General features: G+C 43.4%; 2 protein-coding genes across 3 annotated transcripts in view; one reads left to right on the top strand and one right to left on the bottom strand.

Annotated features, from left to right (window-relative positions):
* Positions 1–27,371, top strand: part of LOC132887255 (SH3 and multiple ankyrin repeat domains protein 1) — a 255,490-nt gene that overhangs the window by 58,864 nt on the left and 169,255 nt on the right. The window contains exons 11-13 of the mRNA XM_060922792.1: positions 22,653–22,771; positions 22,854–22,972; positions 24,730–24,843. Of these exons, the coding sequence (XP_060778775.1) occupies positions 22,653–22,771; positions 22,854–22,972; positions 24,730–24,843 (352 nt within the window). The remainder of the gene's footprint in view (positions 1–22,652; positions 22,772–22,853; positions 22,973–24,729; positions 24,844–27,371) is intronic.
* Positions 11,543–15,876, bottom strand: LOC132887256 (protein NYNRIN-like). 2 transcript variants are annotated; one of them, XM_060922793.1, is made up of 2 exons: positions 15,794–15,876; positions 11,543–14,514 (listed from the first exon to the last, which is right to left on the bottom strand). In XM_060922793.1, exon 2 carries the CDS (start codon positions 14,359–14,361, stop codon positions 11,566–11,568), a length of 2,796 nt encoding a protein of 931 aa, XP_060778776.1. In that variant the 5' UTR covers positions 14,362–14,514; positions 15,794–15,876; the 3' UTR covers positions 11,543–11,565. The 2 variants fall into 2 exon arrangements, with proteins under 2 accessions (XP_060778776.1, XP_060778777.1); XM_060922794.1 differs by lacking the exon at positions 15,794–15,876 and having other exon boundaries at positions 11,543–13,074; positions 13,912–15,786.

Here is a 27,371-nt window from a genome sequence, read left to right as displayed (position 1 = left end):
CACAACATTCCAGTACATTTCAGACCCAGTAACACCCTGAAGCAGAAACTGGTCCACCCTAAGGACAGAATAGCCAGACACAAACAGGACAACGTAGTGTATGCAATTCAGTGCAGTGAGGAATGCACGGACTCAGATATTGGGGAAACAAAACAACTGCTTCACAGGTGCATGGCTCAACACAGGAGAGCCAGTTCCTCAGGCCAGGACTCTGCTGTCTACCTTCATCTTAAAAACAAAGGACACTCATTTCAGGATTGCAATGTACACATTTTAGCCAGAGAGGATCGTTGGTATGAGCGAGGAGTTAAAGAAGCCATTTTTGTCAACCTGGAACGGCCATCACTGAACAGAGGTGGGGGTCTAAGACATAATTTATCAGCCACCTACAATGCAGTCCTTGGCACACTTCCCAGACAACTGAATGCACACCAAAACCCAGCTGTTTTCAGTGACTCACAGGAGGACAGAGAGAATCAGCATTCCATTGATCAACCTAACGACTGTCGAGACCGTTCACATCCAACCCCCAGTGACCCACACCAACAGGATGACTCAACGACACCTTAGATGAGCTTTTCATCCATGAGAGGATAAATACCTGATACTCCCTATTAGTCAGACAGAACTGAAGAAGCCTTTCAGATGAGAGGTGAAACATCTTCAAGAATCTTCAAGCAAGTCCAGTTGCTCTCTTTTACCACCCACAATCTCATCATGTTCTGAGTGTGCACAAGAAAAGGTTCCATGAACTCCTCCAGCAGGAAAATTTTGCTTGCTTCCAGTACCTCATAGACCTTGGTCACACATAGCTATTGACTATATCACTGACCTACCACCATCATAGGGCAACACCATCATCATGGTGATAGTGGACAGGTTCTCCAAGTCACTGAAGCGCTTCCTGCTGCTAGGCATTCCCACAGCATTCCAGACAGCTTAACTTTTATTCCAACAGGTTTTTAGATACTATGGTATCCCTGAGGACACAGTCAGTATCAGAGGTCCCTAGTTTATCTCTTGCTTATGGACTTGCTGCAAGGAAAGACTTGGTGTTTCTGTAAGTCTCACATCAGTCTACCATCCCCAACCTAATGGCCAGGTGGAATGAGCCAATCAGGAAATTGGATGCTTCTTACAGATCTTTTGTATGAGAAACCAGGGGGACTGGTTCCGCTTCATTCCATGGGCCGAGTATGCACAAAACTCACTTAAGCACTTGGCAACTCAGCTAACACCCTTTCAGTGCATACTCAGCTACCAACCACCATTCTTCCCCTGGGACAACTCACCAGTCCAAATTCAAGCTGTAGAGGACTGGTTCTCACACAGCCAGACCATCTGGGAAGAGGTCCATCAATGCATCGAGAGTGTCAACACCAAGTACAAAGAATATGCTGACAAGCATAGAGGTAACAACCCAGAGTTCTCACTAGGTGACAGAGTGTGGGTATTGACCAAGAACATCTGAGAACTCAACATGTGCCATAAACTGCAAGCATGGTATAGTGGTCCCTTCAAGTTACTTTAACGTATAAACGAAGTTTCTGACAGATTAGAACTTCCCCCTCATAGTCAAATCTCCCCCACATTTCATGTCTCCTGTTTTAAAACCTGCCATTCCAGGGCTGCTTGCTGAAAACTCCCCTGTCCAGGACCACCTGTCACTAAGCCTCGAGGGTGAGCCCATCTACCACATCAACAGGTTACTCAACTCCAGACACAGAGGAGGTCAGATCGAGTACTTGGTAGACTGGGAGGGCTACGGACCTGAGGAACGAAGCTCGGTGGCAGCCAAGGACATCTTGGATCCCCTGTTAAAGCAGGAATTTCACACCCAACACCCAGACAAGCCGGCACCTAGGGGGAGAGGGCACCCCAGGAAGAATGTAGCTCCCAGAGGGAGCTCCTCGGGGGGGCTCTGTCAGTATGAGTGTTGAGAACAATGGCGCTGAACAAACTAAAAACATGGTTGTTCAAGACTACAACGCCCATGAACCACAGCACCCCAGTCACCAGAGTACTGAACACAGCTGAAGTGCATCTGTAATCAACACAGCGCTACTTAAACACCTCACACTCAAGCACTCACTGCAAAGTATCATCCTGTGTTCTTCAGTTCATACCGAGCCTTATCTTCCTGACTGCTTACTGTTATTCTGACTCTTGCTATTCTTCCTCATCTGTTCTTCCTGCCTTGTCTACGTCCTGTTTGCCAATTGCCTGACCCTCGCCTGTCCACGACCATGATTCTTGTTTCATGATTTGGCTTTGTTACCATTTGTTCCCCTCTACAATTACATCTGTAAATGCCTGCATCCTGACATGTACAAGCATGATAAACATAGACAGAAACTTTATACTTTACACTTTCCTATGTGCCCACTGCCAAATAATATTATAGTTTTTAAATTACCTAAATTAGATGAAACATAAAACTTGTCACCTTACTCAGTCACATTGGAGTTGGAGCGCTGAGCGCCCACTTACGCATTCATAAAAGACTATTCACATGGTAACGGAATGATAATCACTTTCACTCTTTTGATTTTGATTGGTTTCTCTTTCATGGTGGGAATGCCCATCATAAACAGAATAAAATCTGTCAGACATAGTTTGGGCCATTTGGAGGTAAAACCTATTGCGACATGGCATGCAGTTTTATGCCCTTTGGATGATTCAAGACAGTGATTCAATTTCAGGACAGCGATTAAATTCATGATTCAATTCATGATTCAAGACAGCAGTTCAATTCAATCTTGAGAACTGCAAAACTGATGATGAGTGGTGCTTTTTTTTTTACTCTGACTCGATCCAGCTGAAGATCAACTTGAGTAATTGTAAATATTTTTTCTATTTCTTATGAGTATATCAGTTGATATGTGTGCACTGTTGTGCATACACAGAAAAAAAACAACTGAGCAGTTTTTCCATAGTTAAAAGTATTTTCCTCAAAAAATAGGTAATTTTGCTCTATTTTGAGTTTAGAGGGTAAAACTTGGAGTTGGAGTGAAAGCAAAATTACTGAGTAATTGTGTAACAGTAACAGAGTTGGTTGTGGCTCTGAACTGAGTAAAATAGTACAAGAATTAATTTCAAGACACACTGAATTTGCCTCACATCAAGAAGGTCCTGGGTTCGAGCCCAGTGGCCCATGGGGGCCTTTCTGTGTGGTGTTTGCATGTTCTCCCCATGTCTGTGTGGGTTTCCTCTGGGTCCTCTGTTTTCCCCCACATTCCAAAGACATGCAGGTTTGGCTAATTGTTGGTTCTAAATTGACTGTAGGGGTGAATGGTTGTTTGTCTCTGTGTGTTAGCACTGTGATGATCTGGCAACTTGTCCAAGGTATACCCCCCCACACCCATAGTCAGCTGGGATAGGCTCCAGCTTGCCTGTGACCCTGTACAGGATAAGTGGCTACAGATAATAGATGGATGAAGCTAGTTTTAGAACTGTGTTGGAATGTGTGAAAAAACATGACCTTGCCCATTGTGACTTGACCTGATGGAATTAAGGGTTAATCTGGTGGGACTAAGAGTTGGCAGTGGGAAGGGTTTTCACTCTTCTCATTGAATACCCCTCCCACTGCTAACAATAGGACATATATATATATATATATATATATATATATATATATATATATATATATATATATATATATATGTCTTTATTGATGGCCAGTTAATTGTCCAAATCAATGGAGCAGATTTAAATTTTTGTGTTTGATACATTCCTAAGCCTGAACAGAATCACCTCAAGTGATCAAAATGGTTTGTCCTGATGGGTAAGGGCATGTTTTTTTTCACAAATTCCTACACAGTTCTAAAACTGCTTTTTACAGCATCATTTATCTGTTATTTTTTAAAAGTACAATCATGACATACATACTACATACACTGTAAAAAATGACTGTGAAATTTACAGTAAAACTATGTGAAATGCATACAGAACAGCACTGTAAACCCCGAAACATATATTTGTTGTTCAAATCACTGTTAAGTTGTGTAAACCAGTAAACAGAACGTTTTTGTTATATTTACAACATCAATATGTGATTTAAAGCAAATTTATTTGTTAAAGCTACAAGTACTGGTAACAAAAACAGAGAAATACTGTAACACTCATAACAGAAAACTTGTGTCAATTTGACATGCACTTACTGCAGAATGAAGGGTTTTTCTTAGTAAAAGTACATAGCCTTCTGGGCTATGCATATAAATTCATTGCTTATGCCAGCCTGCATGAAACTAGAAACACTATTCAGTTCCAACTCCCAATCATTTCTAACTGAATTCTAACAATTTCTAACAACATTTAGGCAAAGTTATTAAAATGTAAACAACCACCCAACAGTGTTATTAACTGCAGCAAGTGCAGTGTTTTAGTGTGATTTCAGCCGTGATTTCATTCACTGTAAATCACTTTACATGTTCGCCAGTAAAGTGATCTACTGGGGTGCTGTATTTTTTACAGGGATTTTCTGATCACCCCAGCTGCCAGGGTTTTCCTGTTAAAATGACAGATTTTTTTTACAGTGTAGATATTATTGTAGCTGAACTTGTGCCCCCATTTTCCTGCACAGTTGACCCCAGGTACTTGAATTCACCAACTTTCTTTACGTCTATTCCTTGCATCTTCACTACACTCTCATCCCCATTCTCATTGATGCACATGTATTCTGTTTTGGTCCTGCTCACTTTCATTCCTCTTCGTTCCAATGCATCCCTCCATCTCTCCAAACCCAGCTCAACCTCCTTTCTACTTTCACCACATATCACAATATCATTCGCAAACATCATGTTCCATGGTGACTCTTGCCTCACTTCGTCTGTCAAGCTATCCATCACTATGGCAAACAAGAAAGGACTCAAAGCAGATCCTTGATGAAGTCCCACCTTCACCTTGAACCATTCAGTCGTTCCAACTGCACACCTCACTGCTGTTTCACTGTTCTCATACATGTCTTGCACCACTCTAATATACTTCTCATTCACTCCACTCTTTCTCATACAATACCATAACTCATCTCTCGGCACTCTATCATATGCCTTCTCCAGGTCTACAAACACACAATGTAGCTTTCTCTGGCCTTCTCTGTACTTCTCCATTAACATTCTTCAAGCAAAAATTGCATCCGACGTGCTCTTCCTTGGCATAAACCGATACTGCTGTTCACAGATTGCTACCTCTCTTCTCAATCTCTCCTCCAATACCCTTTCCCATAGCTTCATGGTGTGGCTCATCAATTTTATTCCTCTGTAATTACTGCAGCTCTGTACATCTCTCTTATTCTTGTATATTGGGACGAGTGCACTCTTTCTTCATTCATTTGGGATTTTCTCATTCTCTAGGATCTTATAAAACAATCTCATTAGGAACTCCACAGCCGTCTCACCCAAACATCTCCAAGCCTCAATCGGGATACCATCTGGTCCGACTGCTTTCCTAGTCTTCATTCTTTTCATGGCTGCCCTCACCTCATCCTTACTAACCAACTCTGCTTCCTGATTTGCTGTCTCCAACAAATCTGACCTTTTCTCTCTTGGATTCTCCTCATTTAATAAATCCCCAAAGTCCTCTTTCCACCTTCTTAATACACTCTCTTTGTTTGTCAGCACATTTACATTTACATCTTTCATCACTCTTACCTGATGTACATCCCTCGCTTCCCTATTTCTCTGTCTAGCTAGTCTGTACAGGTCTTTCTCTCCTTCTTTGGTCTCCAGTCTTTTGTACAACTCCTGGTATGCATCTGCTTTCGCCTTCGCTACCGCTCTTTTTGCCTTCTGTCTCATCTCTCTGGATAACCGCTGTTGGGGTTCACCCCAGTCAGAGACCCCGATTCCTTCGTGAGCCCCCTCGGATCCGGGACGAATGAACAGGTCGATAGAAACAGACAAGGGAAAACCAGAGAGGCTTCACATGCCAGTTTATTCGCACAGTCACTTCGTCAAAATGAAAACATTTTTGAAAACGTCTTATAGTGTCTCTGTGTTTGTTTTGTCTTCATGTGTGTGTGTGTGTGTGTGTGTGATGGGTGTGTGTCTATGTGGAAGTGTGTAATGATCTTGAATCAGTCATAATATAATAACATATTTTTGCTGACAGTAAGGTACAGATAGATATCAGAGTCTTGGCTTATGATCAATATTATGGTTATAGCATGGAATAGCATGGGATGTTAAACATAGATAATGTCTAGTCTACGGAGAAGGTCAAAGACACTAGTTTGCACAGAAAGGATCTTAATAATTAACATGAATAATTCTTAACACATGAATGTGTGTTCAGTCAGTAAATTACATCTTGATTCCATCAACATAAGTAAAATAACAAATAACAATATGTCTTTAATAATGCTAAAACAAGAAATGTTATAAGAAAATAAACATAAAAAATAAGAACAACTTAACCACAAGAACAATGAGAATATGTCTGAAAGAGAGAGAACAATTAAACAACTAACAGGATTAAACTCATAACTAAATTAGGTTAATGCTTTTAAACTAAAAAACCCTTAGAATCATAAGATCTTAATTATAATTATAATGTCATTATGAAACTAATCTAAAACTATAAAACTAACGTTAATCACGGAATGCATTCATTAATTACGGGATCCAAATCACTACCATAGTATATTTCAATATATTTCAGTATATTTCATAGCTTTTATGAAGCTATGACCTAAGTTTCAACTGAATGAATTAACATAAACATGAACTTTAATTCTACCATTTCAGGGTGTGTGTGAGTCGATCTGACACTAAAACAGACCTTGGTGGGTCCTTCAGACACTTCTCTGTTCAAAATACACTCTCATATCAAAGAATAAACAAAATGTTCCCAAACAATGTCCAGCCGGACCTAAGGTCGTTTTTTAACTGAACCTTAAGTTAATCCTTAATTTTGTCACCATTTTAATATTACTGCCTTCTGGGTCAAGAATAATACTTATATAAACCTAACAACCGCCTGCTTTTCTCATCTCTCTGATCATCCAATTTCCTGCACTTCTTTGTTCCACCACCATGTCTCCTTGTCTTCCTTCCTCCTTCCCAATGACCACCCTAGCACCTTCCTTGCTGCCTCTCTTACTAGTATAGCAGTAGTATCCCAATCTTCTGGCAGACTTCAATTACCCCTCAATGCTCGTCTCATTTCTTCCCTAAACTTCTTCTGATGTTCAACCTCTTTTAGTTTCCACCACTTAATCTTTGGCTCCACTATTTCATGCTTCCTCTTTTTCACTTTCAAGCTCATCCTGCACATGACCACTTGATGTTGTCTAGCTACACTCTCCCCTGCCATCACTTTACAGTCTCCAATCTCTTTCAGATTACCCCTTCTGCAGAGTATGTAGTCCACCTTTGTAGATGGACTACATCTACAAATGGGCTTGCTCATTGGGGATAGATTAGGGATAAAATTAGCTCATGTTTTAAGTCGTTCAAATTCTGTAAAGCTGCTTTGCGACAATGCTTATTGTTAAAAGCGCGATACAAATAAACTTGACTTGACTTGACTAGATCTTCCTCCACTCTTAAACATAACCCTGTGCTGATCTTTCTTCTCGAAGTATGTATTGACTATTGCCAAATTCATCCTCTTTGAAAAATCAACCACCATTTGCCCTTCCACATTTCTCTCTCTTACACCATATCTGCCCATCACATCCTCATCTCCTCTGTTTCCCTTGCCAACATGTCCGTTGAAATCTGCTCCTATCAGCACACGCTCCTCCCTCAGTATGCTTTCTACCACTTCATCCATCTTTTCCCAGAAAGACTCTTTCTCTTCAATCTCACATCCAACCTGTCGGGCGTATTCACACACAACATTGATTATCATTCCTTGAATCTCCAACTTCATGCCTATCACTCTATCTGACACCCTCTTCACATCAATCACACTGTTGACCAACTCTCCCCTCAGAACAATACCAACACCATTTCTCTTTCCGTTGACTCCATAATAAAACAACTTAAATCAAATAATTTGTTTTCTTTTGTTTCAGACATGTAAAAGCTTTTTACCTTTACCTGACATGTTTCGATGGTGTAACTTACGTCTTCATCAGAGGGTCACCTGGATGTTGGTGTGTGACGTGCCTTTATAATCAGCTGATGTTACGGAGGTGTGACCTCCCTGTCAATATTGACAGGTCGGTCACACCTCCCGCTGTCGGTGTTGCCCCCTCAGGACGGTGCTCCAGGTGTGGGAGAGCATGTACGCCCCCTCATCCCTGTTTATCGTTCTTGGGCTACGCTTTCTGATTTCTTTTGACTCCTTGATCCAACGGTGGTATCTGTTGTTCTCTTGCTGTATGATCTGAGCATTGTCCCAATCCATTATATGATTTTCCCTTCTGCAGTGGTCCGTTATTGCTGATTTCAGGTTCTCTTGCATAGCTTTTTCTTTTATTGCTCTTGTTTGTCTCTGTTCTGTTTCTTTTTCACATTCCTTTTTATGTTCCTTTTTTGATATGAAAACCAAATGAACAGCATGTTGGCAGACACCACCACATATGAGATCCTCAAGAAAGACCCCACAGAGGACAAAAAGAAAAAACTAAAAGCTTTACTGAAGCCTTTATTGGAAGCCAACAAAATTGAAAAACAGGCATACAACAATTCAATACCCACAGCGAGCATAACCCCCCGGATCTATGGTACACCAAAAATACATAAACCAGGAGCACCGTTACATCCGATTGTGGACAGCATCGGATCAGTCACTTACAACCTGTCTAAAGCGCTTGCGGAGATAATCAAACCACTGCTGGGCCAAACAGAACAACATTGCAAAAATTCAAAACAACTAGCAGAACAACTCAGTAAAATAAAAGTGGAGAAGGATGAAATATTAATATCACACGATGTTGTCTCCCTATTCACAAAAACCCCGGTGAAAGCTACACTGAAAATCATACAACAGCGCCTCAAAACAGACAAGACTCTCAAGAAACGCACACAGTTATCAGTAGAAGACATCAGTCAACTGCTCAATTTCATTGCCACATCCACATACTTCCAGTTCTGGGGAACAATATACAGGCAGAAGGAGGGGTTTGCGATGGGGGACCCACTCTCCACCATAATGTGCGGCTTCTTCATGGAACACCTCGAAAGAGAGACTATTACATCTGCCCCAGAAGAATGCAGGCCCACATTATGGAGGAGGTATGTAGATGACATCCTGGAGAAAGTGAAAGTCGGACGCACCCAACAATTGACAGATTACCTCAACTCTATAGACGACACCGGCAACATAAAATTCATGCACGAAGAGGAAACAGAAAAATCAATAGCGTTTTTGGACATAAAAATTCACCATACAGATGACGGAGACATCAAAATAACAATCTACAGAAAACCGGCACACACTGATCAATATCTGCTCTGGACGTCCGAACACCCCATCGCACACAAACTGTCAGTTGTCAGAACTCTCTACGAACGTGCAGCAATCATAACCGATCCCACAGAACGCGCAACAGAAGAACAACACATACGGCAAGCTCTGATCACATGTCAATATCCACCATGGGCCATACATAAAGGCGCACAACAAGTGAAGACAAAAGAAAAGACACAGAAAAAAGGAAGAAAACAGACAACCCAAAAACAGGAAAGTAAAGCAGTAGTGACTCTACCGTATGTCAGAGGAGTTACAGAACAAATCCAAAGAGCTATGAAAAAACACAACATACAAACACCCGTGAAACCACACACCAAACTACGACAGCTACTAGTTCACCCTAAGGACAAAAGCGACCAACACAATAAATGTAATGTCATATATGAAATACCATGCCTGTCATGCAATAAAACCTACATAGGGGAGACAGGAAGGAGTTTTAGTATACAAAAAAAGGAACATAAAAAGGAATGTGAAAAAGAAACAGAACAGAGACAAACAAGAGCAATAAAAGAAAAAGCAATGCAAGAGAACCTGAAATCAGCAATAACGGACCACTGCAGAAGGGAAAATCATATAATGGACTGGGACAATGCTCAGATCATACAGCAAGAGAACAACAGATACCACCGTTGGATCAAGGAGTCAATAGAAATCAGAAAGCGTAGCCCAAGAACAATAAACAGGGATGAGTGGGCGTACATGCTCTCCCACACCTGGAGTGCCGTCCTGAGGGGGCAACACTGACAGCGGGAGGTGGGACCGACCTGTTAATATTGACAGGGAGGCCACACCTCCATAACATCAGCTGATTATAAAGGCACGTCACACACCAACATCCGGGTGACCCTCTGATGAAGACGGAAGTTACACCGTCGAAACATGTCAGGTAAAGGTAAAAAGCTTTTACATGTCTGAAACAAAAGAAAACTAATTATTTGATTTAAGAAGAAGACATAATGAATGTAATATATTTATTAAATAAAACAACTTGCATCCACCTCCAATGTTCTTGGCCTTGCTTCCTTTCCACCTCGTCTCCTGCACACACAAAATGTCCAACTTCCTTCTTTCCATCTGTTAGGATTGCGCTGCGTGCTGTTCAGATGCGTTACAAGGAGTACTCCGAGGACAAAAAGAGAGCAAACCACATGACTTAAATCAATCTGGTTTATTCTCAGTCGTGCCCCAACGCGCAGCTGCGTCGGGGCTTTATATACACTCTTCGTAGGGAGTATCAGCAGTGGAAAATTATGGAATGTGCCTTGCACACTCAGTATCAAGGTCACACAAGAGTTATGCACAGTTCAACAGGATGTTTCACACAAAAACATAGACAAAATCAGGATATGAAACGGGAACAAAACATGTGGAAATGCAAAAATGTACAGAGCAGCACGTATTGTATTGTAGCTGGCCTAAAGTAAACCCTAAACTGCTACACTAAACGACAGTCACCCTTGGGCCGCGCATTTACAAGCGTAGGTTTAGGAGTATTCAGGATTATATTCTTACAATCCCCTCTTTAATACTCTGACGCAAGCCCAGAGTATTATTCACACCCCAGTCTTGGCCGACACAGGGACATAACCTGTGTGCGAGATCATCATATTATATTTACGATCCATGCAACAACGGAAAAGAAACGGGCCACAGGCTGAGCCATGTCATATTAACCTTAGAGTAGTTAGACGGGGCTATTCGGACCGGAAAGGGAGCGCTGCTGTCATGGGGTAACAAAGAACACACATAACAGGGTTTACTCATATTCATTGATGTTTTTACAGTGAAGTTTACATATTTCCAAAACTCGTTATCCCTTGGGTCCCGGTGTATTGCTTGTGCGGGTAACCCTGCCCCAAGCGTTGAGATCAGCACGATGATGAAGAAAGTCATACTGGTCACTGACTTTGTTCTCTAATGCTCACAGGGTGCAGACGGCGAAAAATGTCACAGGCTCCCGTGCTTTTCAGACTCTTCAGCCCAGAACTTTGCAAGACTCACCAACCATCCCCTCTTTGTAGATCAGCCGAAACTGGATTGCTCCAGATGCTGGAAGGGGATCCCTGAAAAGGCCGTCAGCTATTGTCACAGCAACTTTCTGAAACACAAAAGTCTGTTAAGCATCAACAATATAGATTTCTATTACATTGGAGCCTTCTTTATTCTGCTGGCATCGATCCACTGTGGAAAAAGGTCCGTTAGCACAGCCGTGCGAGTTACAGCGAGTACATCGGTGGGCCCACTGTAGGGTGACTCCTCCATGGGAGCGTTTAGTTTAGCGAATCTCTTTACTAAAACTCTGTCCCCTACCTCAAAGGGGTGAGTGTGTGCCTCTGGAATGGGAGGCTTTTTGGAATTTACTCTCGCCCAATACTCATCCAGCACCCGCATGAGACCCACCGCGTACTCGCTGAGATGTACTTCAAGATCACCCGTTCCTATAACCTGCATGCCTCTACGACAAGGGACAGGAAAGGGGCGTCCCATGACGAGCTCGTACGGAGATAAATTGTCGAGAGCGACCTGAGCAGTCATGCGCATATCAGCGAGGACCAACGGTAAAACTTGGACCCAATTTTTCGTGCCTGCGTCTTGCATAGCCTTATGCAACTTACCCTTAATTGTTCTATTCGCGCGCTCCACAATGCCAGAGGACTGTGGATGGTATGGGATATGAAAACGCCAATTGATCTTGAGGTCTTTACATAGCTCCTGCGTTACCTTAGAGGTGAACGGCGTTCCCTTATCAGAGTCAATTCCTACCGGAAGACCGTAACGTGGGATAATTTCCTGTGTAAGTTTGTTCACTGCTGTTCGGGCGTTCTCTTTGCTACACGGGAAAGCCTCAATCCACCGTGAAAATTTGTCAATCATGACCAAAAGGTATTTAAACGGGCCCTGTTTTGGCATGTGAGTGAAGTCGATCTGCCATTCTTGGAAAGGCGTGTCGGGTATGGGAAGGTGCTGATGTACCGCGCCTGGTTTAGATAGATTATTCTGGGCGCACGTTAAACACTTGTCCAGAATGTTGTGTGCATCTGTGTGCAAATTATTGATGCAGAATGTTCTGTTCATATCCTCCACTACCCCTCTTCGGCCGCGATGAGTGGGACCATGGAACTCGCGGACGAGAAAGGGAGTACAGTGACGAGGTAAACAAAGACGGCCCTGTGCGTCAAGCAAAACGCCACTCTTCTCTGTCGCGCCCTGGGCGTCCCAGAACTGCGTATCTGCCACAGAGGCCGAGGCCTGGATGGAAATGAGATCTATGTCAGGTAAGACAGCGCTAACCATGCGATCAGTAGAAACTAAAGCGCAATTAAAGCCTGGAGGCAGGACACCGGATGCGGCTGCAGCTTTAGCGACTCGATCAGCGAATGAATTGCCCTTTACTTCAAATGAGTCCCCTCTTGTGTGCGCGCGTGTCTTAACAATGGCCAACGTGCACGGAAGGAGACAGGCGGTGATTAAATCAGTAACAAGTGAAGAATGAGAAATGGGCTTACCGTCGGCTGTCGTAAACCCCCGAGACACCCAAATGCGGCCGAAGTCGTGCGCCACGCCGAAAGCGTAGCGTGAGTCGGTGTAAATAGTAACGTCTGTGTCTTGAGCCAAAATACACGCGCGAGTCAAAGCATAGAGCTCCGCAGCCTGAGCAGAAGAAAAAGGCAAAGAATGAGCTTCAACAATTTCATCAGGGAGGCGACAAACAGAGTAACCACACAGGAACACACCATCCGCAGGGCGGGAACAGGAACCATCTACAAAAAGAGAATCGCCTGTGGAAAGAGGGGTGGAGTGTAAGTCTGGGCGGATGCTAGTCTCAAAAATGATATTAGAAAGACAGTCATGTGAGTCAAACGCAACATCGTCATCCTGTGAGTTAAGAAGACGCTGAAGAGCGTGGGCGACAGAATCAAACGACGAGGAGGGCTTAACAGTGAGATGCTCTGTGGCCAAAAGAATAAACTCATAGCCAGAGCGACGCTGAGCAGACAAATGCTGAGTGCTAAGATTCCGCAGAATGTACACGACGTCATGTGAAGTGTGTAAAATGAGCGGATGCGACAAAACAAGTTTTTCAGCGTCCGTGACCATGAGCGCACACGCAGCAACAGCCCTAAGACAGCCAGGAAGCCCTTGTGCCACAGCGTCAAGAGTTTTAGACAGAAACGCGCAAGGTCGCATGCCCCCCCCGTGCTCCTGAGCCAGCACCCCAGAGGCGGTCCCCTTCTGATTGCACACATACAGGTGAAACGGCAAACGATAGTTCGGCAGCCCGAGAGCAGGGGCGGAGCACAAAGCTTGCTTCAGAGCCTTGAAGGCCGTTAGCATGTCCTCAGTCCAGACCAGGGGCTGAGTCAAAGGATCTGAGTGACTTATAGCTGAACGCAAACACTTGTCATAGATTGAACAGTCAGGGATCCATTGACGACAGTAATTGATGAGGCCCAGAAATGCCATGAGAGCGTGCTTGGTTGCAGGTACCTGAGTGTCCATAATGACTTGAACGCGTTCCGGGCTAAGCCTCCTGGAACCCTGGGAGAGGTCATGTCCCAAGTAGCGAACAGTTGTGAGGCAAAACTGCAACTTCGTGCGGGAGACCTTGAAACCCTTCTGCGCCAGGAGTGTGAGGAGAGACAATGTGGCGGCAGCACAAGCGTCTTGATCCTCCGCCGTTACCAGGAGATCATCCGCGTACTGGAGCACCGTGGAGCCCCGGGGAAGACAGAGATCAGCCAGCGCGTCCCGCAATACGGCAGTGAAGACCGCCGGTGAGTCAATGAAACCCTGTGGCAACCGCGTCCACGTGTATTGTCTTCCCCTGTGTGTGAAAGCAAACAGGGGCTGAGTCTCATGGCCCACAGGAACACTGTAAAAGGCAGAGCACAAATCAATCACAGAGAAATAAGCATGGTCACACGGAATAGAAGACATAAGAGAAGGAACGTCAGGGACCACTGGAGCCACGGGAACGATGAGTTCATTTATTTTACGTAGGTCTTGAGTGAGGCGCCATGTGCCATCCGGTTTTGGGACCGGGTTCACTGGGGTGTTATACGGGCTGACACAAGGAACCACGACACCTTGCTGCAAAAGAGATTTTAGAATATTGTCAATACCATTGAGCTTACTAGGAGACAGAGGGTATTGTTTAACATAAACAGGTGTAGAGTGTTTAATAACAGCTTCATACGGAGAGCAGCTCACAGAGCCCACATCGTCCTTATGATCCGCCCACAGGGTGTTAGGAAGAGCAGAGAGAACAGGGGAAGGAGCTTGGGACGTACAGGCAGCGTTCAGAATGTTATGTGGCAGCACAGAACTGGATAGGGCAAAAACATCAGGCGGAGAAATACCTAGTTAACTGCTCACGCAGGAGCTGCAAAGCATTCGGTGTGTCCCTCCAAAAAAAAAAATGTCGACACGGTGCGTTGACGCGGACGGCCACCTTCCTGAGCCGGAGCTATTTCTTCCTTTATATTCACAGCGACGTCATTTCTAGGTTGCAACACATCGACTATTTCGAGCAAACGCTCCTCATCATATAATCTGTGTCAACTGATGAGGTGTTCAAGTGTGCGAGCTGTACAAGGTGTTTTGGAGTTTGTGTGAGCTGATCTGAACAGAGCTGCCAGACATACACATACAGAGGGCTTCCAAACCCATACTGCACACCACACATTTCACTTACTTCAATAGTTAGTCCATCTGGAGTGGATGTGAGATTTACTTCTAATTTGCACATTAAATCATGTGCTAACAAATTTACTGGACATGTATATGAGATGAGGAATGAGTGGGACGTAACTATTCCTCCCTCACTTTTACATGGGAGGTTGACTGAGAAAGTTTTGGTTTTGGAATAGCCTTTAAAACAGGTCTCGGGGTGTAAACACCCTTTGATTTATCCCATACCTTCTTCATGTCAAACCATTGCTTTCGTAAATCATACGGTGCGCTGAAGCAAGGAAGCCTGGATTAAACGTCCCATCACGGGGATACGATGGAATCTGAGGATTTGCCTCCGTCCACCCAGCCAAATTGTCCAGCCACGGCGTAACGTAATAGCCTAAACCGCACTTATTCATCCATTCCGCCGGGGTGTCTGTGACCTCAGGTTTAGGATACGAGCCCCCCATCGTACAGTAAAGCAAACGGATCTGAACAGAAACAAACAGCAGATATTTATCCAAATTTCTATAGCGCGCTCTTCCTGGACTCGAACCAGGGAAAACCAAGCCCTCCTTAGGGCGCTACACAAATTTCTATAGCGCGCTCTTCCTGGACTCGAACCAGGGAAAACAAAGCCCTCCTTAGGGCACTACGGAGCTACTTCCAACCAGGTAGTCAATCAAACATGTCTTACCTGATTGAGAGTATCACGTCGGGGTCACCAAATTGTTAGGATTGCGCTGCGTGCTGTTCAGATGCGTTACAAGGAGTACTCCGAGGACAAAAAGAGAGCAAACCACATGACTTAAATCAATCTGGTTTATTCTCAGTCGTGCCCCAACGCGCAGCTGCGTCGGGGCTTTATATACACTCTTCGTAGGGAGTATCAGCAGTGGAAAATTATGGAATGTGCCTTGCACACTCAGTATCAAGGTCACACAAGAGTTATGCACAGTTCAACAGGATGTTTCACACAAAAACATAGACAAAATCAGGATATGAAACGGGAACAAAACATGTGGAAATGCAAAAATGTACAGAGCAGCACGTATTGTATTGTAGCTGGCCTAAAGTAAACCCTAAACTGCTACACTAAACGACAGTCACCCTTGGGCCGCGCATTTACAAGCGTAGGTTTAGGAGTATTCAGGATTATATTCTTACACCATCGTACCTGCTAACTCTCTCTCTCTCTCTCTGCCAGTCAATGTTCCCACATTCAGTGTTCCTACCCTCAATTCTAAGCTCCTTCCCTTCCATCTTTCAAGCTCTCTCCTAACACGTCTCCCCCCCTCTCTTTTTCCTTTTCCATTTTGGCACAACAGTAGCATACTTTCCACCGGCACCCTGTTGACCAACAGTACCAGAGGTGGCCGTTGCTAACCCAGGCCCTGACCGATCCGGTATGGTATTTTTCTTTTCAATCCACATGTTAGATTTGGCACAGTTTTACACCAGATACCTTTCCTGACACAACCCACTCCAATTTTTCTGGGCTTGGGACCGGCAACAAGAGTGTGCTTGTCATCGTCATTGGCGGTCACTCATAGTCGAGTATGACTGTCCTCCTTCTTGGTCCTTGTGATTCTTCAGGTGGGTGTAGAGGCCGATTCTGGACCCAATTATTATTGTGCAGTGTGGACAAGGGAATGTAGTGGTGATGGATTTGGGTTTGGCCTGTTTGAACATTGCTCTCTCCTTTCTGAGTCTGTGCTTGTCTTGTGCAGCCTAACGGAGGTCATCGTTATACAGTGCAGCACCCTCACGGACAAGGTTTCTCCAGATCACCATATCTTTTGCCATGTCTTCCCAAGCTTTAAGTTCTATGTGGCACTTTTTTAAGTTTGTTTTGATGATATCCTTAAATCCTTTTGGCCTCCTGGGGCCCGTTTCCCTTCAGCTAGCTGGGAATAAAGGACTTGTTTTGGGAGGTGAGAGTCAGGCATGCAAATAACATGACCGGTCCACCTGAGTTGGTTTTGGGCAATGGTGGCAGTGATGGTGGAAATATCTGCCTCCTCCAGGATGCTGGTGTTAGTGCGTCGATCCTCCCAGCTAATCCTCATTATTTTATGGAGGCATCTTTGATGATATGCCTCTAGTGCTTTTAAGTGCCTACTGTATGTGGTCCAGGCTTCTGACCCACCCAGAAGAGTGGGGAGCACCACTGCTTTATAGACCAAAACTTTGGTCTTTGCTTGGAGGTCTCAGTTCTCAAAGACTCTTAGCCTGAATCGGTTGATATTGAAAAGTTGACCGTTGGTTCTGTACATGATTTTGACCCCCTGGGGCAGATTCTTGCTTATGAGATGGAGGATAGCAGCAACAAAGATGGAGAATAGTGTTGGAGTGATGACACATCCCTGTTTGACTCCCGTGTCAACCCTGAAGGGTTCGGTTTCGTCTCCACTGCCACTGAGTACCATGGCTGACAAATTATCATGCAGCAGTCTCAGTATCTGGATGTATTTTTCTGGACAGCCAATCTTTGCCAGAACCAGCCAGAGGGCCTGCCGGTTCACTGAGTCAAAGGCTTTGGTGAGGTCTATGAAGGCCACGTATAGTGGCTGGTTTTGTTCCCTGCATTTTTCTTGCAGTTGACACACAATGAAAATCATGTCTGTGGTGCCTCTATGTGGGCGAAATCCACTCTGAGACTCAGGAAGAATGCTTTCTGAAAGGGGAGTGAGTCTGTTGGCTAAAACCTGAGCTAGGGCTTTCCCTATGGTGGACAGGAGAGAAATGCCACGGTAATTCCCACAATCTGCTTTATCTCCCTTCTTAAAGATGGAGACAATTAAGGCATCCCTAAGCCATGCAGGGATTCTCTCTTCTTCCTATATTTTGAGAAGCAGGGCATGGATAATGCTCAAGAAGATTGGGTCTGCCTTTCTTCAGAACTTCTGCTGGAATACCATCAGGTCCAGCAGGCTTGTTGTTTCTCATCTTCCCAGTGGCATCCTGCACCTCATTCAGGCTGGGTGGCTCTCCCATGCTTTCAATTATGGGCTGTTGAGGGAGTTGTTCAAGAGCCTCCATCTCAGGAATGGTGTCCCTGTTCAACAGATCCTTATAGTGCTCTTTCCATCTGTTGGCAATTGCCACCTTATCCTTCAGCAGCACAAGCCCATCTTTAGAGTGAAGGGGGGTTAGGCAGTGGTAGCTGGGGCCATTTACTGCTCTTGTGGCATCGAATAATCCTCTCATATCTCCAGAATCAGCAAGCTGCTGGATCTCCAGAGCCCTCTTTGTCCACCACAGATTCTTCAGTTTCCTAACTTGCACTTGGATGGCTGCCTTCACTTTGGCATGGGCTGCTCTTTTAACCTGACAGTTGATGTTATTTTGCCAGGTGATGAAAGTTTGCCGCTTGATGTCAATGAGCTGTTGAATCTCTGCATCATTCTCATCATACCAGTCTTGATGTCTCTGCTTTTTGTGACTGAGGATGCTTTTGCAGGACTTCACAATGGTAGAAGAAAGTATGTCCAGGTGTTTTTCAATATCATCCAGATACTGTTTGGGCAAGGCTGCACTAAGAGCATCCCGTAGCTGTTGTTGGTAGATGGTGTCAACCAACAGCTCGATGTTAAACTTTGGTTGGCTCTGTCTTTTCTGCATCCTTCTTTTCCTCATTAAGCGGATAGACATGATGGAGCGAATAAGGCAGTGGTCAGTCCAGCAATCGTCTGCATTGGTCATTGCTCTGGTGTTAAAGACATCATGGTGGTTTTTGGAGCAGACAATGACATGGTCAATGAGATGCCATAGTTTGGAGCAAGGGTGTATCCAAGATGTTTTGAACTTGGTTTTCTGGCAGAAGAGCGTGTTCATGATAACCAGGTTCTGCTCTGAACACTTAGTTATCAGTAGTATGCCATTGGAGTTTGAGTTTCCAACCCCTCCTCTCCCCAGCATGCCCTTCCTTAGGTGGTGGTTTCATCCCACTCTGGCGTTGGAATCTCCAAGCCGGATTAACTTGTCCTCCTTAGGGATTTCAGATAGAATTTTGTCCAGGTCAGCATAGAAGGCCTCCTTTACTTCATCCTGTGCATCAAGTGTTGGAGCATAGGCACTAATAATGGTGGCCATCTGACTGCTGGCAAGCATCAGGCATATGATCATCAGGTGCTCATTGATGCCCACAGGGAGTTCATAGAGGTAGTTGACGAGGCTGTTCTTAATTGCAAAACCCATATCATGGATTCGTGGCTCATTTGCAGGCTCTCCTTTCCAGAAGAAAGTGTAGCCACCTTTTTCCTCCTTTAGCTGGCCTTCATCAGCCAGTCGGGTCTCAGAGAATGCTGCAATGTCAATGTAGAGCTTCCTTAGCTCCCTGGAGATAATGGCAGTTTGCCTTTCAGGTCGATCACTGGCTTGATTGTCCATGAGCGTCCGCACATTCCAGGTTCCGATAAGTAGCTGTTTCTGTTTCCGACCGCATGATGGTGATCCCTCTGGATGCAATATTCCAGACAGGAGTTTTTGAGGCAGGCTATGTTTAGGGTGCCTTTTTTAACCCCCTCCCCAAGTGGGGTGAGCAGAGTGGATCCTAAATAGGACTGCTCAGTCATGGGTGCAGCTGCTGAGAAGCTCTTTCTGCCTCAGTCCAAGAACTTAGCAACTGAGTCTAACACCCACCGCCTGTGTGCCAGGTTGTGGCTAGGAACTCCCAGACTTCACAGTCCTGCCCTGTCACCACTTCCTGATTGCCACAGGACTTTGTCCAGGATGTAGAATGGATAGGCTCCTTCAGGAGGACGCCTGTGTGTGACATCTATTTAATGTGGGGAGACTGATTCACCTTCAGCCACCACATGGTCCTTGGCAGAGGGGGGCCTGAATCCAATGGCATGGAGTCCATGATGACTGGAGACCCCACACTGTTGCAGCCTTCATCTGCCTTCAGTGCCGTTGTGACTTACAGTGTCATCCTCCACCACTTCCGCCATTGAGGTCTTCAGATTGCACTTTGTCTGGAACCTCCCCCTATGACCTTACCACCATGGGTGACCCTACCAGGAGCTAAAGCTCCTGATGGCATCGCTCTTGGGTTCATTGGGGCACACAAGGTTCTCTACCACAACAAGGTGGCGATCCACAGAGAACAGTATGTCCATGCACCCCCAGTGGCTGGATTACCCAATTTTCTGATTAAAATTAGAAAATATAATTGTACAAGTGGAAATCTGCATCAAACTTAGCCAAATCACTCAAGCTGAAAAAACAATCAAATCAAAGGAAGCCTAAGGCTGGTGTGTATGAAGCCGGGCCCATGCACACCAAACATGTGCGTCTGAATGCAGACATGTGTTCAACTCAGCAGCTCAGTTTCAAAAGCCAAAACTAAACTGCAGCATGTTCACTAAATTTGGAGAAATATTAAGCACTCAACCCAGCACAGACAACAAGAACAATCGCACAGAGCATTAATTGAAACTAAAGCCAATAGAGCTTACCTCTTTTTAGTGGCTGCTAGTTTTGTGCAAATCATCTTGGTCACTGGAAACAGGATCAAGGCTTCTTTCAACCAAAATCACATTGGGGTCACCAACTTAATATGTAGTGGAAGTCTGTCCCTCAAAAGTAGCCAAAAATATACTTACACAAAAAATTGCCTTAAAACGCTTTTATTGTACAGAACCAATGAAAGTGTGAGTGATTCCCAGAAAAAACACTGGAGTCTGAGTTCTCTTCCATTAGGTTTTAAGTTGTGTCCATTTTTGGGAGACCTGCCCTGGAACAACCCCAAGACAAAATAGCACATCCTATTAAAATCATTGTAAAAGGATTCTCTTTGTTTAAAACACAGACTTTTGATTGGCTGCCCAATGTGGGGCTTCTCATTGGCTAAAACATCCATCCTATGCAGGCTCACAGGCAAACTGGAGCCTATACCAGCTGACTATGGGCAAGAGGCAGGGTACACCCTGGACAAGTCACCAGGTCATCACAGGACTAACACACAGAGACAAACAGCCATTCACACTCAATTTAGAGCCACCAATTAGCCTAACGTGCATGTCTTTGGACTGTGGGGGAAACCAGAGCAAACCCATGCAGACAACACGCAAACTCCACACAGAAAGGCCCTTATCAGCCACTGTGCTCAAACCCAGGAACTTCTTGCTGTGAGGTGACAGTGCTAACCACTACACCACCATGCCACCTGGCTAAAATATTTTTCCTGCTATTTTCAAAAGAAAACAGTCTTACTTGCATTTACCATATGGCATTTTAAGGGTTTTACTACTTAATTATGGGTCGGTGTTTGTCATGCGAAATGCCTTTACAATGATAATCAGTGGTGGAGAACACAAGATAATCACATATACGCAAGGTTCTCTAAACATTTAAACTCAAAGTGTACTTCGGCTTAATTTAAAAGAGCTTAATGTTAAAATACCTCCTAATTATAACCTAATCATAAATCCATGTTAAATAATACAACAATTTCACCATGATCTCAGAAATAATTGTAGCAAGCTAAAACAGTTTTGTGTGTGTGTGTGTGTGTGTGTGTGTGTCAGGCCCATAAAAGAAATGAGAAAATAGTCTTTCCAAACTAGCTAACAATGGATCAAAGAGAAAATTTCACAGCCTGATTGGACAAAAGGGATTTCACAACTTATAACTCTGGCTACAGAGATGGGACTCCAAACACCTTTGATACTCCAGAGACAGAAAGTCTACAGGAATCCTAACACACTCCCCAGAGACATGAAATACTCTCACACAGTCTGTTTGAGTCTCTGCCATCAGGTAGAAGGTTCTGCAGCACCAGGATCCACACTGCAAGGTTCTGCAGCAGATTCTTCCCTCAAGCTGTCAGAGCCCTGAACACCCTGGTGCCACCCAATACCTCACTCCCAAAACAACCTGCCTCCCCCATCCCTCAGCACACACGTAATAGACAATGGACATCCCAAGTGTCTGTTTACCGCCACTCAAAAAGGGACAATGGGCATTAAACATACAAACTGCACACAACCACTTTAAACTGTGCACCGGCACTTTATTCTCTACCTCTCCATTTTTTCACACCGGCCTCCAGCAATTCATTTTATGCTATGCAACTCATTTTATGTTTTGATGTGTCATGTTGTGTTATGTTAGGCTCAGTTATGTTGTGTTATGCATGCTCACTGAGTTATATCAGGTTGTGTTAAGCTGTGTTAGGTTGTGTATGATAGGTTATGTTGTCTTGTGTGATCTTATGTTAGGTCATGGTATGTTGTGATATGTGATGTTTGCACAGCTCTTTATCTCTTGCAATATTTAATGTTCAGTGTTTTGTTATGATATTTGTTGTTTGTACTGTCTATGCACCTTGGTCCATATGAAAACAAAATTTCATTCTTCTGTATACTGTGTATGTGGAAGAATGACAAAGTTCAGTTGAGTTGCTATATCATTCCTTACTATACCTCTCGTGTTGTAGACCAATGCTATACCACATCTCACCTGTTGCAATCACAATGGGAAATTTTTAGATGCTAGTTTTGAAATCATTGTTTTTTTTTAACCTCCCTGTCTATCTCTCTCTGTATTAGCGCCGGTCATCCTTTGCTCTGAGAAGTTCTAGTAGTCCTCGTGGTGCTCGAACTCGTTCTCCATCCAGAGGAAGAGGAGAATCTGATGATAAGCAGAAAAAACAGAGAGGCAGACAGGGGTGAGAATTGCAATATTCTCTGTATTACAATCAATAAAATTGTGTATTTATATAATACCAGTCATTCTCGCTTGGTCTTTAGTGTTGTTCAGCGGAGGAGGCTGTACAGTGCAGTTCCTGGTCGTGTCTTTATAGCAACTCGCTCTCATTCTGCTCAGGGAGAACGAGAGCTCAGTCTCAGCAAAGGGGACAAAGTCAAAGGTCAGATCTGTGTGTATAAATGTAAATATTTATATAAGATTGTTTTATGTACAGTGGTGCTTGAAAGTTTGTGAACTCTTTAGAATTTTCTATGTTTCTGCATAAATATGACCGGAAACATCATCAGATTTTCACACAAGTCCTAAAAGTAGATAAAGAGAACCCAGTTAAACAAATGAGACAAAAATATTATACTTGGTCATTTATTTATTGAGGAAAATGATCCAATATTACATATCTGTGAGTGGCAAAAGTATGTGAACCTTTGCTTTCAGTATCTGGTGTGACCCCCTTGTGCAGCAATAACTGCAACTAAACGCTTGCGATAACTGTTGATCAGTCCTGCACACCAGCTTGGAGGAATTTTAGCCCGTTCCTCCGTACAGAACAGCTTCAACTCTGGGATGTTGGTGGGTTTCCTCACATGAACTGCTCGCTTCAGGTCCTTCCACAACATTTCAGTTGGATTAAGGTCAGGAATTTGACTTGGCCATTCCAAAACATTAACTTTATTCTTCTTTAACCATTCTTTGGTAGAACGACTTGTGTGCTTAGGGTCGTTGTCTTGCTGCATGACCCACTTTCTCTTGAGATTCAGGTCATGGACAGATGTCCTGACAGTTTCCTTTGGAATTCGCTGGTATAATTCAGAATTGATTGTTCCATCAATGATGGCAAGCCGTCCTGGCCCAGATGCAGCAAAACAGGCCCAAACCATGATACTACCACCACCATGTTTCACAGATGGGATAAGGTTTTTATGCTGGAATGCAGTGTTTTCCTTTCTCCAGACATAATACTTCTCATTTAAACTAAAAAGTTCTATTTTGGTTTCATCCATCCACAAAACATTTTTCCAATAGCCTTCTGGCTTGTCCATGTGATCTTTAGCAAACTGCAGACAAGCAGTGATGTTCTTTTTGGAGAGCAGTGGCTTTCTCCTCGCAACCCTGCCATGCACAACATTGTTGTTCAGTGTTCTCCTGATGGTGGACTCATGAACATTAACATTAGCCAATGTGAGAGAGGCCTTCAGTTGCTTAGAAGTTACCCTGGGGTCCTTTGTGACCTCACCGACTATTACACACCTTGCTCTTGTAGTGATCTTTGTTGATTGACCACTCCTGGGGTGGGTAACAATGGTCTTGAATTTCCTCCATTTGTACACAATCTATCTGACTGTGGATTGGTGGAGTCCAAACTCTTTAGAGATGGTTTTGTAACCTTTTCCAGCCTGATGAGCATCAACAACGCTTTTTCTGAGGTCCTCAGAAACCTCCTTTGTTTGTGTTATGATACACTTCCACAAACATGTGTTGTGAAGATCAGACTTTGATAGATCCCTGTTCTTTAAATAAAACAGGGTGCCCACTCACACCTGATTTTCATCCCATTGATTGAAAACACCTGACTCTAATTTCACCTTCAAATTAACTGCTAATCCTAGAGGTTCACATACTTTTGCCACTCACAGATATGTAATATTGGATCATTTTCCTCAATAAATAAATAAATAAATAAATAACCAAGTATAATATTTTTGTCTCATTTGTTAACTGGGTTTTCTTTATCTACTTTTAGGACTTGTGTGAAAATCTGATGATTTTTTAGGTCATATTTATGCAGAAATACAGAAAATTCTAAAGGGTTCACAAACTATCAAGCACCACTGTACATTCATGTATAATATTAATGCTCCTTACTTTACTCTTCTTATTGTGTTTGTTGATACAACTTGAATCATATGTGTGTTTCAGTGCTGAGTGTTGGAGAGGGAGGTTTCTGGGAGGGAACAGTTAAAGGTCGGACTGGTTGGTTTCCTGCTGAGTGTGTGGAAGAAGTTCTGCCACAAAATGAAGAAAAGAGACCAGGTATACACAGACAGAAACTCACAACACACAGAATTGCTGCTGTTTGGCAGTAAAATAAGTCTGCAAGTTGTTAAGAAACAATCAGTCATGGCTATGATTGTGGTGTTAGCATGAAATATGGACAGGAAGGTCATTGTTCTGGTAATGACTCATTATCCAGCTGAAAATTGTTTGTGAAATCTTTTTTTTTTTTTGATGGGACATTGGGGTCACTTTTTTGTTGTTCCCCCAAACTCACAAATTTACTATGTCCTTATGTGGTCCTGGGGTAATACAGGTACTTGGATATAGGTGTTTTCAGGGAAAAGCTTGTAATGGAGTATAGTCAATTCCATAGACTTAGTCTGAGGGTCTGTGGTGGTGATGTTGCCTCTTGCAGTATAGTAGATGCATCAGTTTTAGTGTTTTAGGAATGAGGTCTATAAGTAGGTTTAAATTAGAATAAAATAAAGGCCAATAATGCCTCAGGCTGAGACATGTTGCTCACTTGATGTGTTCATAATAATGATGAACAGTACAGACAGGACACGATGCCATAAGGTATAGGCTGAGGGATGTAAGTGTTAAGTGTTTATTAGCAATCCAAACTCAATGGGTTGAATGTCTTGTAGAACACACAAAAATTGTCAATAAAAATGGACAAAAATTAGAAACTTTCAAAAGTTTCTTTGCTTCTCTTGGTATCTGCAAATAAAGCTGCTGCTTTTGGTTAGTACAGTGGTTAAAGCTGCTGCTTTTGGTTAGTACTCTTTGGTAAGGTTGGTGGTATTACAGGTCCAAATAAGATCATCTGCCAAGTGCATACCAAGGATCTAATTGAGGTCTCACAGTCAGGATCACCATTACCTCAACAGCATCCTCTACCATTAGCCTTTGGCCATTCTACCTGGACAAAACCACCTGCAGGACCTGAATGCCTTCTGAGGGCCAGATACCTGCAGAGGTTGGTGGTCTTCTTACTCAAAGACACCTGGTTAAGTTCATGACTTATTTACCAGGCTCAGTGAGTGTGTTAGAGCAGGCAAATCACCCACTTCTTCTTGGAGCCTCGCTTACCTGAAAATCACACACTGCTGCTGAAGATGGCCCTGCATATGTACCACATGGACACACACAAGATGTTCTTTCAGCAATCGTTAAGAACATTTTACACCCAAGTCTCTGTCAGTGAACAGTTGATAACTTCAGTTTGATACATGAATCTTAAACTCTAAAGCTCTAATGATGCTCATACTTAAGTTTCTGTTAACACACTTAGCACTGCTTGACTCTATAGTGTAAAGTTGTAGAAGGGAAATGATTTATTATCACTGTCATGATCCGCCCCAGACTTCCACTCCGGAGAATTACTATCTCCCAATTCAGCGCAATCCGGATCTGGGACGGGACTTCCAGCTTGCCGGCATTCACTTCCTGGTCTGCTCTGCTGTGTATAAATAGGCTGTTCTCAGAAGGGGACTTTGCCAGAACATCTTGTCTGTTTCTCACGTCATCTCTGTGCCATTTTTTGCTTCCTGGATTTTCGTTCTCTGTTTTGCCTAGTCTTAGCCACAGTTTTTTGCACTCACGTTTTGTCAGTTTTTCATGTTTTTTGCACTACGTTTTTGTCTCCAGTTTTTGTCATAACTATTTTTCATGTTTATTCATATTAGCACTTTGTCTTTGTCTACCTCGTTGTTGTCTGTATTATTTTTGCTATTTTTGTTTGTTGACTCTTTTTGGACTTTAAGTAAATCATTTTTTATTCACTGGATTTTCTGGTTTGTGTTCTGCTATTGGATCCTAACTCACCACATCTCGCCACCCCTAACAATCACATTATCAGGTGTCTCCCAGATGAGGATGAGTTCCCTTTTGAGTTTGGTTCCTCTCAAGGTTTCCTCCTCATGTCGTCTCAAGTAGTTTTTCCTTGCCACCATCACCTCAGGCTTGCTTAAATTTATTAAAATTCTAAATCTAGCATTCTCTCAGTCTGCTTTGTGAAAATGTCCATTGTTAAAAGCACTATATCAACAAAACTGAATTGAACTGGGTTGAAATCACAAAACACTTCCAGACTGAAATCATTGATCATGACTGATGCATCGATTATGACATACAGTATAACTTGGTATTGATAATGCACCGAGGTACTGACAAGTCATCTATTGTTCTTACACCTCCCAATTTCTAATTTATGGCCAATATATAGATTATTATTTTTTGAATACAGTAGCATTCCTCACTTGTTCAACACTAGCCAGTACATAAGGTGGCATCACACTGTTTACAATTACAGCATGAAAACATTGAGGTTGTTTTTGCATAATAACAAGAGACCATATTGTCTAAATTAAAACATGTTCCATTGATCATCTCTGCACATTTCCATGATTGTGTGCAACCAAACAGAACTACCTGAAAACAATTTTATCCTTTTTTGTTGCAATGATCAGGGAAACAATTTTCTCAAGGAGTTGACTGTGGCCTCTCGGGCAATAGTATGGAATTGACCCCCTTTCCACTGCTCTAAGCTAAGTTTTACCCCT

Source organism: Neoarius graeffei, chromosome 5 (assembly GCF_027579695.1).
Source record: "Neoarius graeffei isolate fNeoGra1 chromosome 5, fNeoGra1.pri, whole genome shotgun sequence".
Taxonomy (NCBI): Eukaryota; Metazoa; Chordata; class Actinopteri; order Siluriformes; family Ariidae; genus Neoarius; species Neoarius graeffei.
Note: the sequence above shows the minus strand (reverse complement) of the source record. Positions and strands in the feature narration are given on the sequence as shown.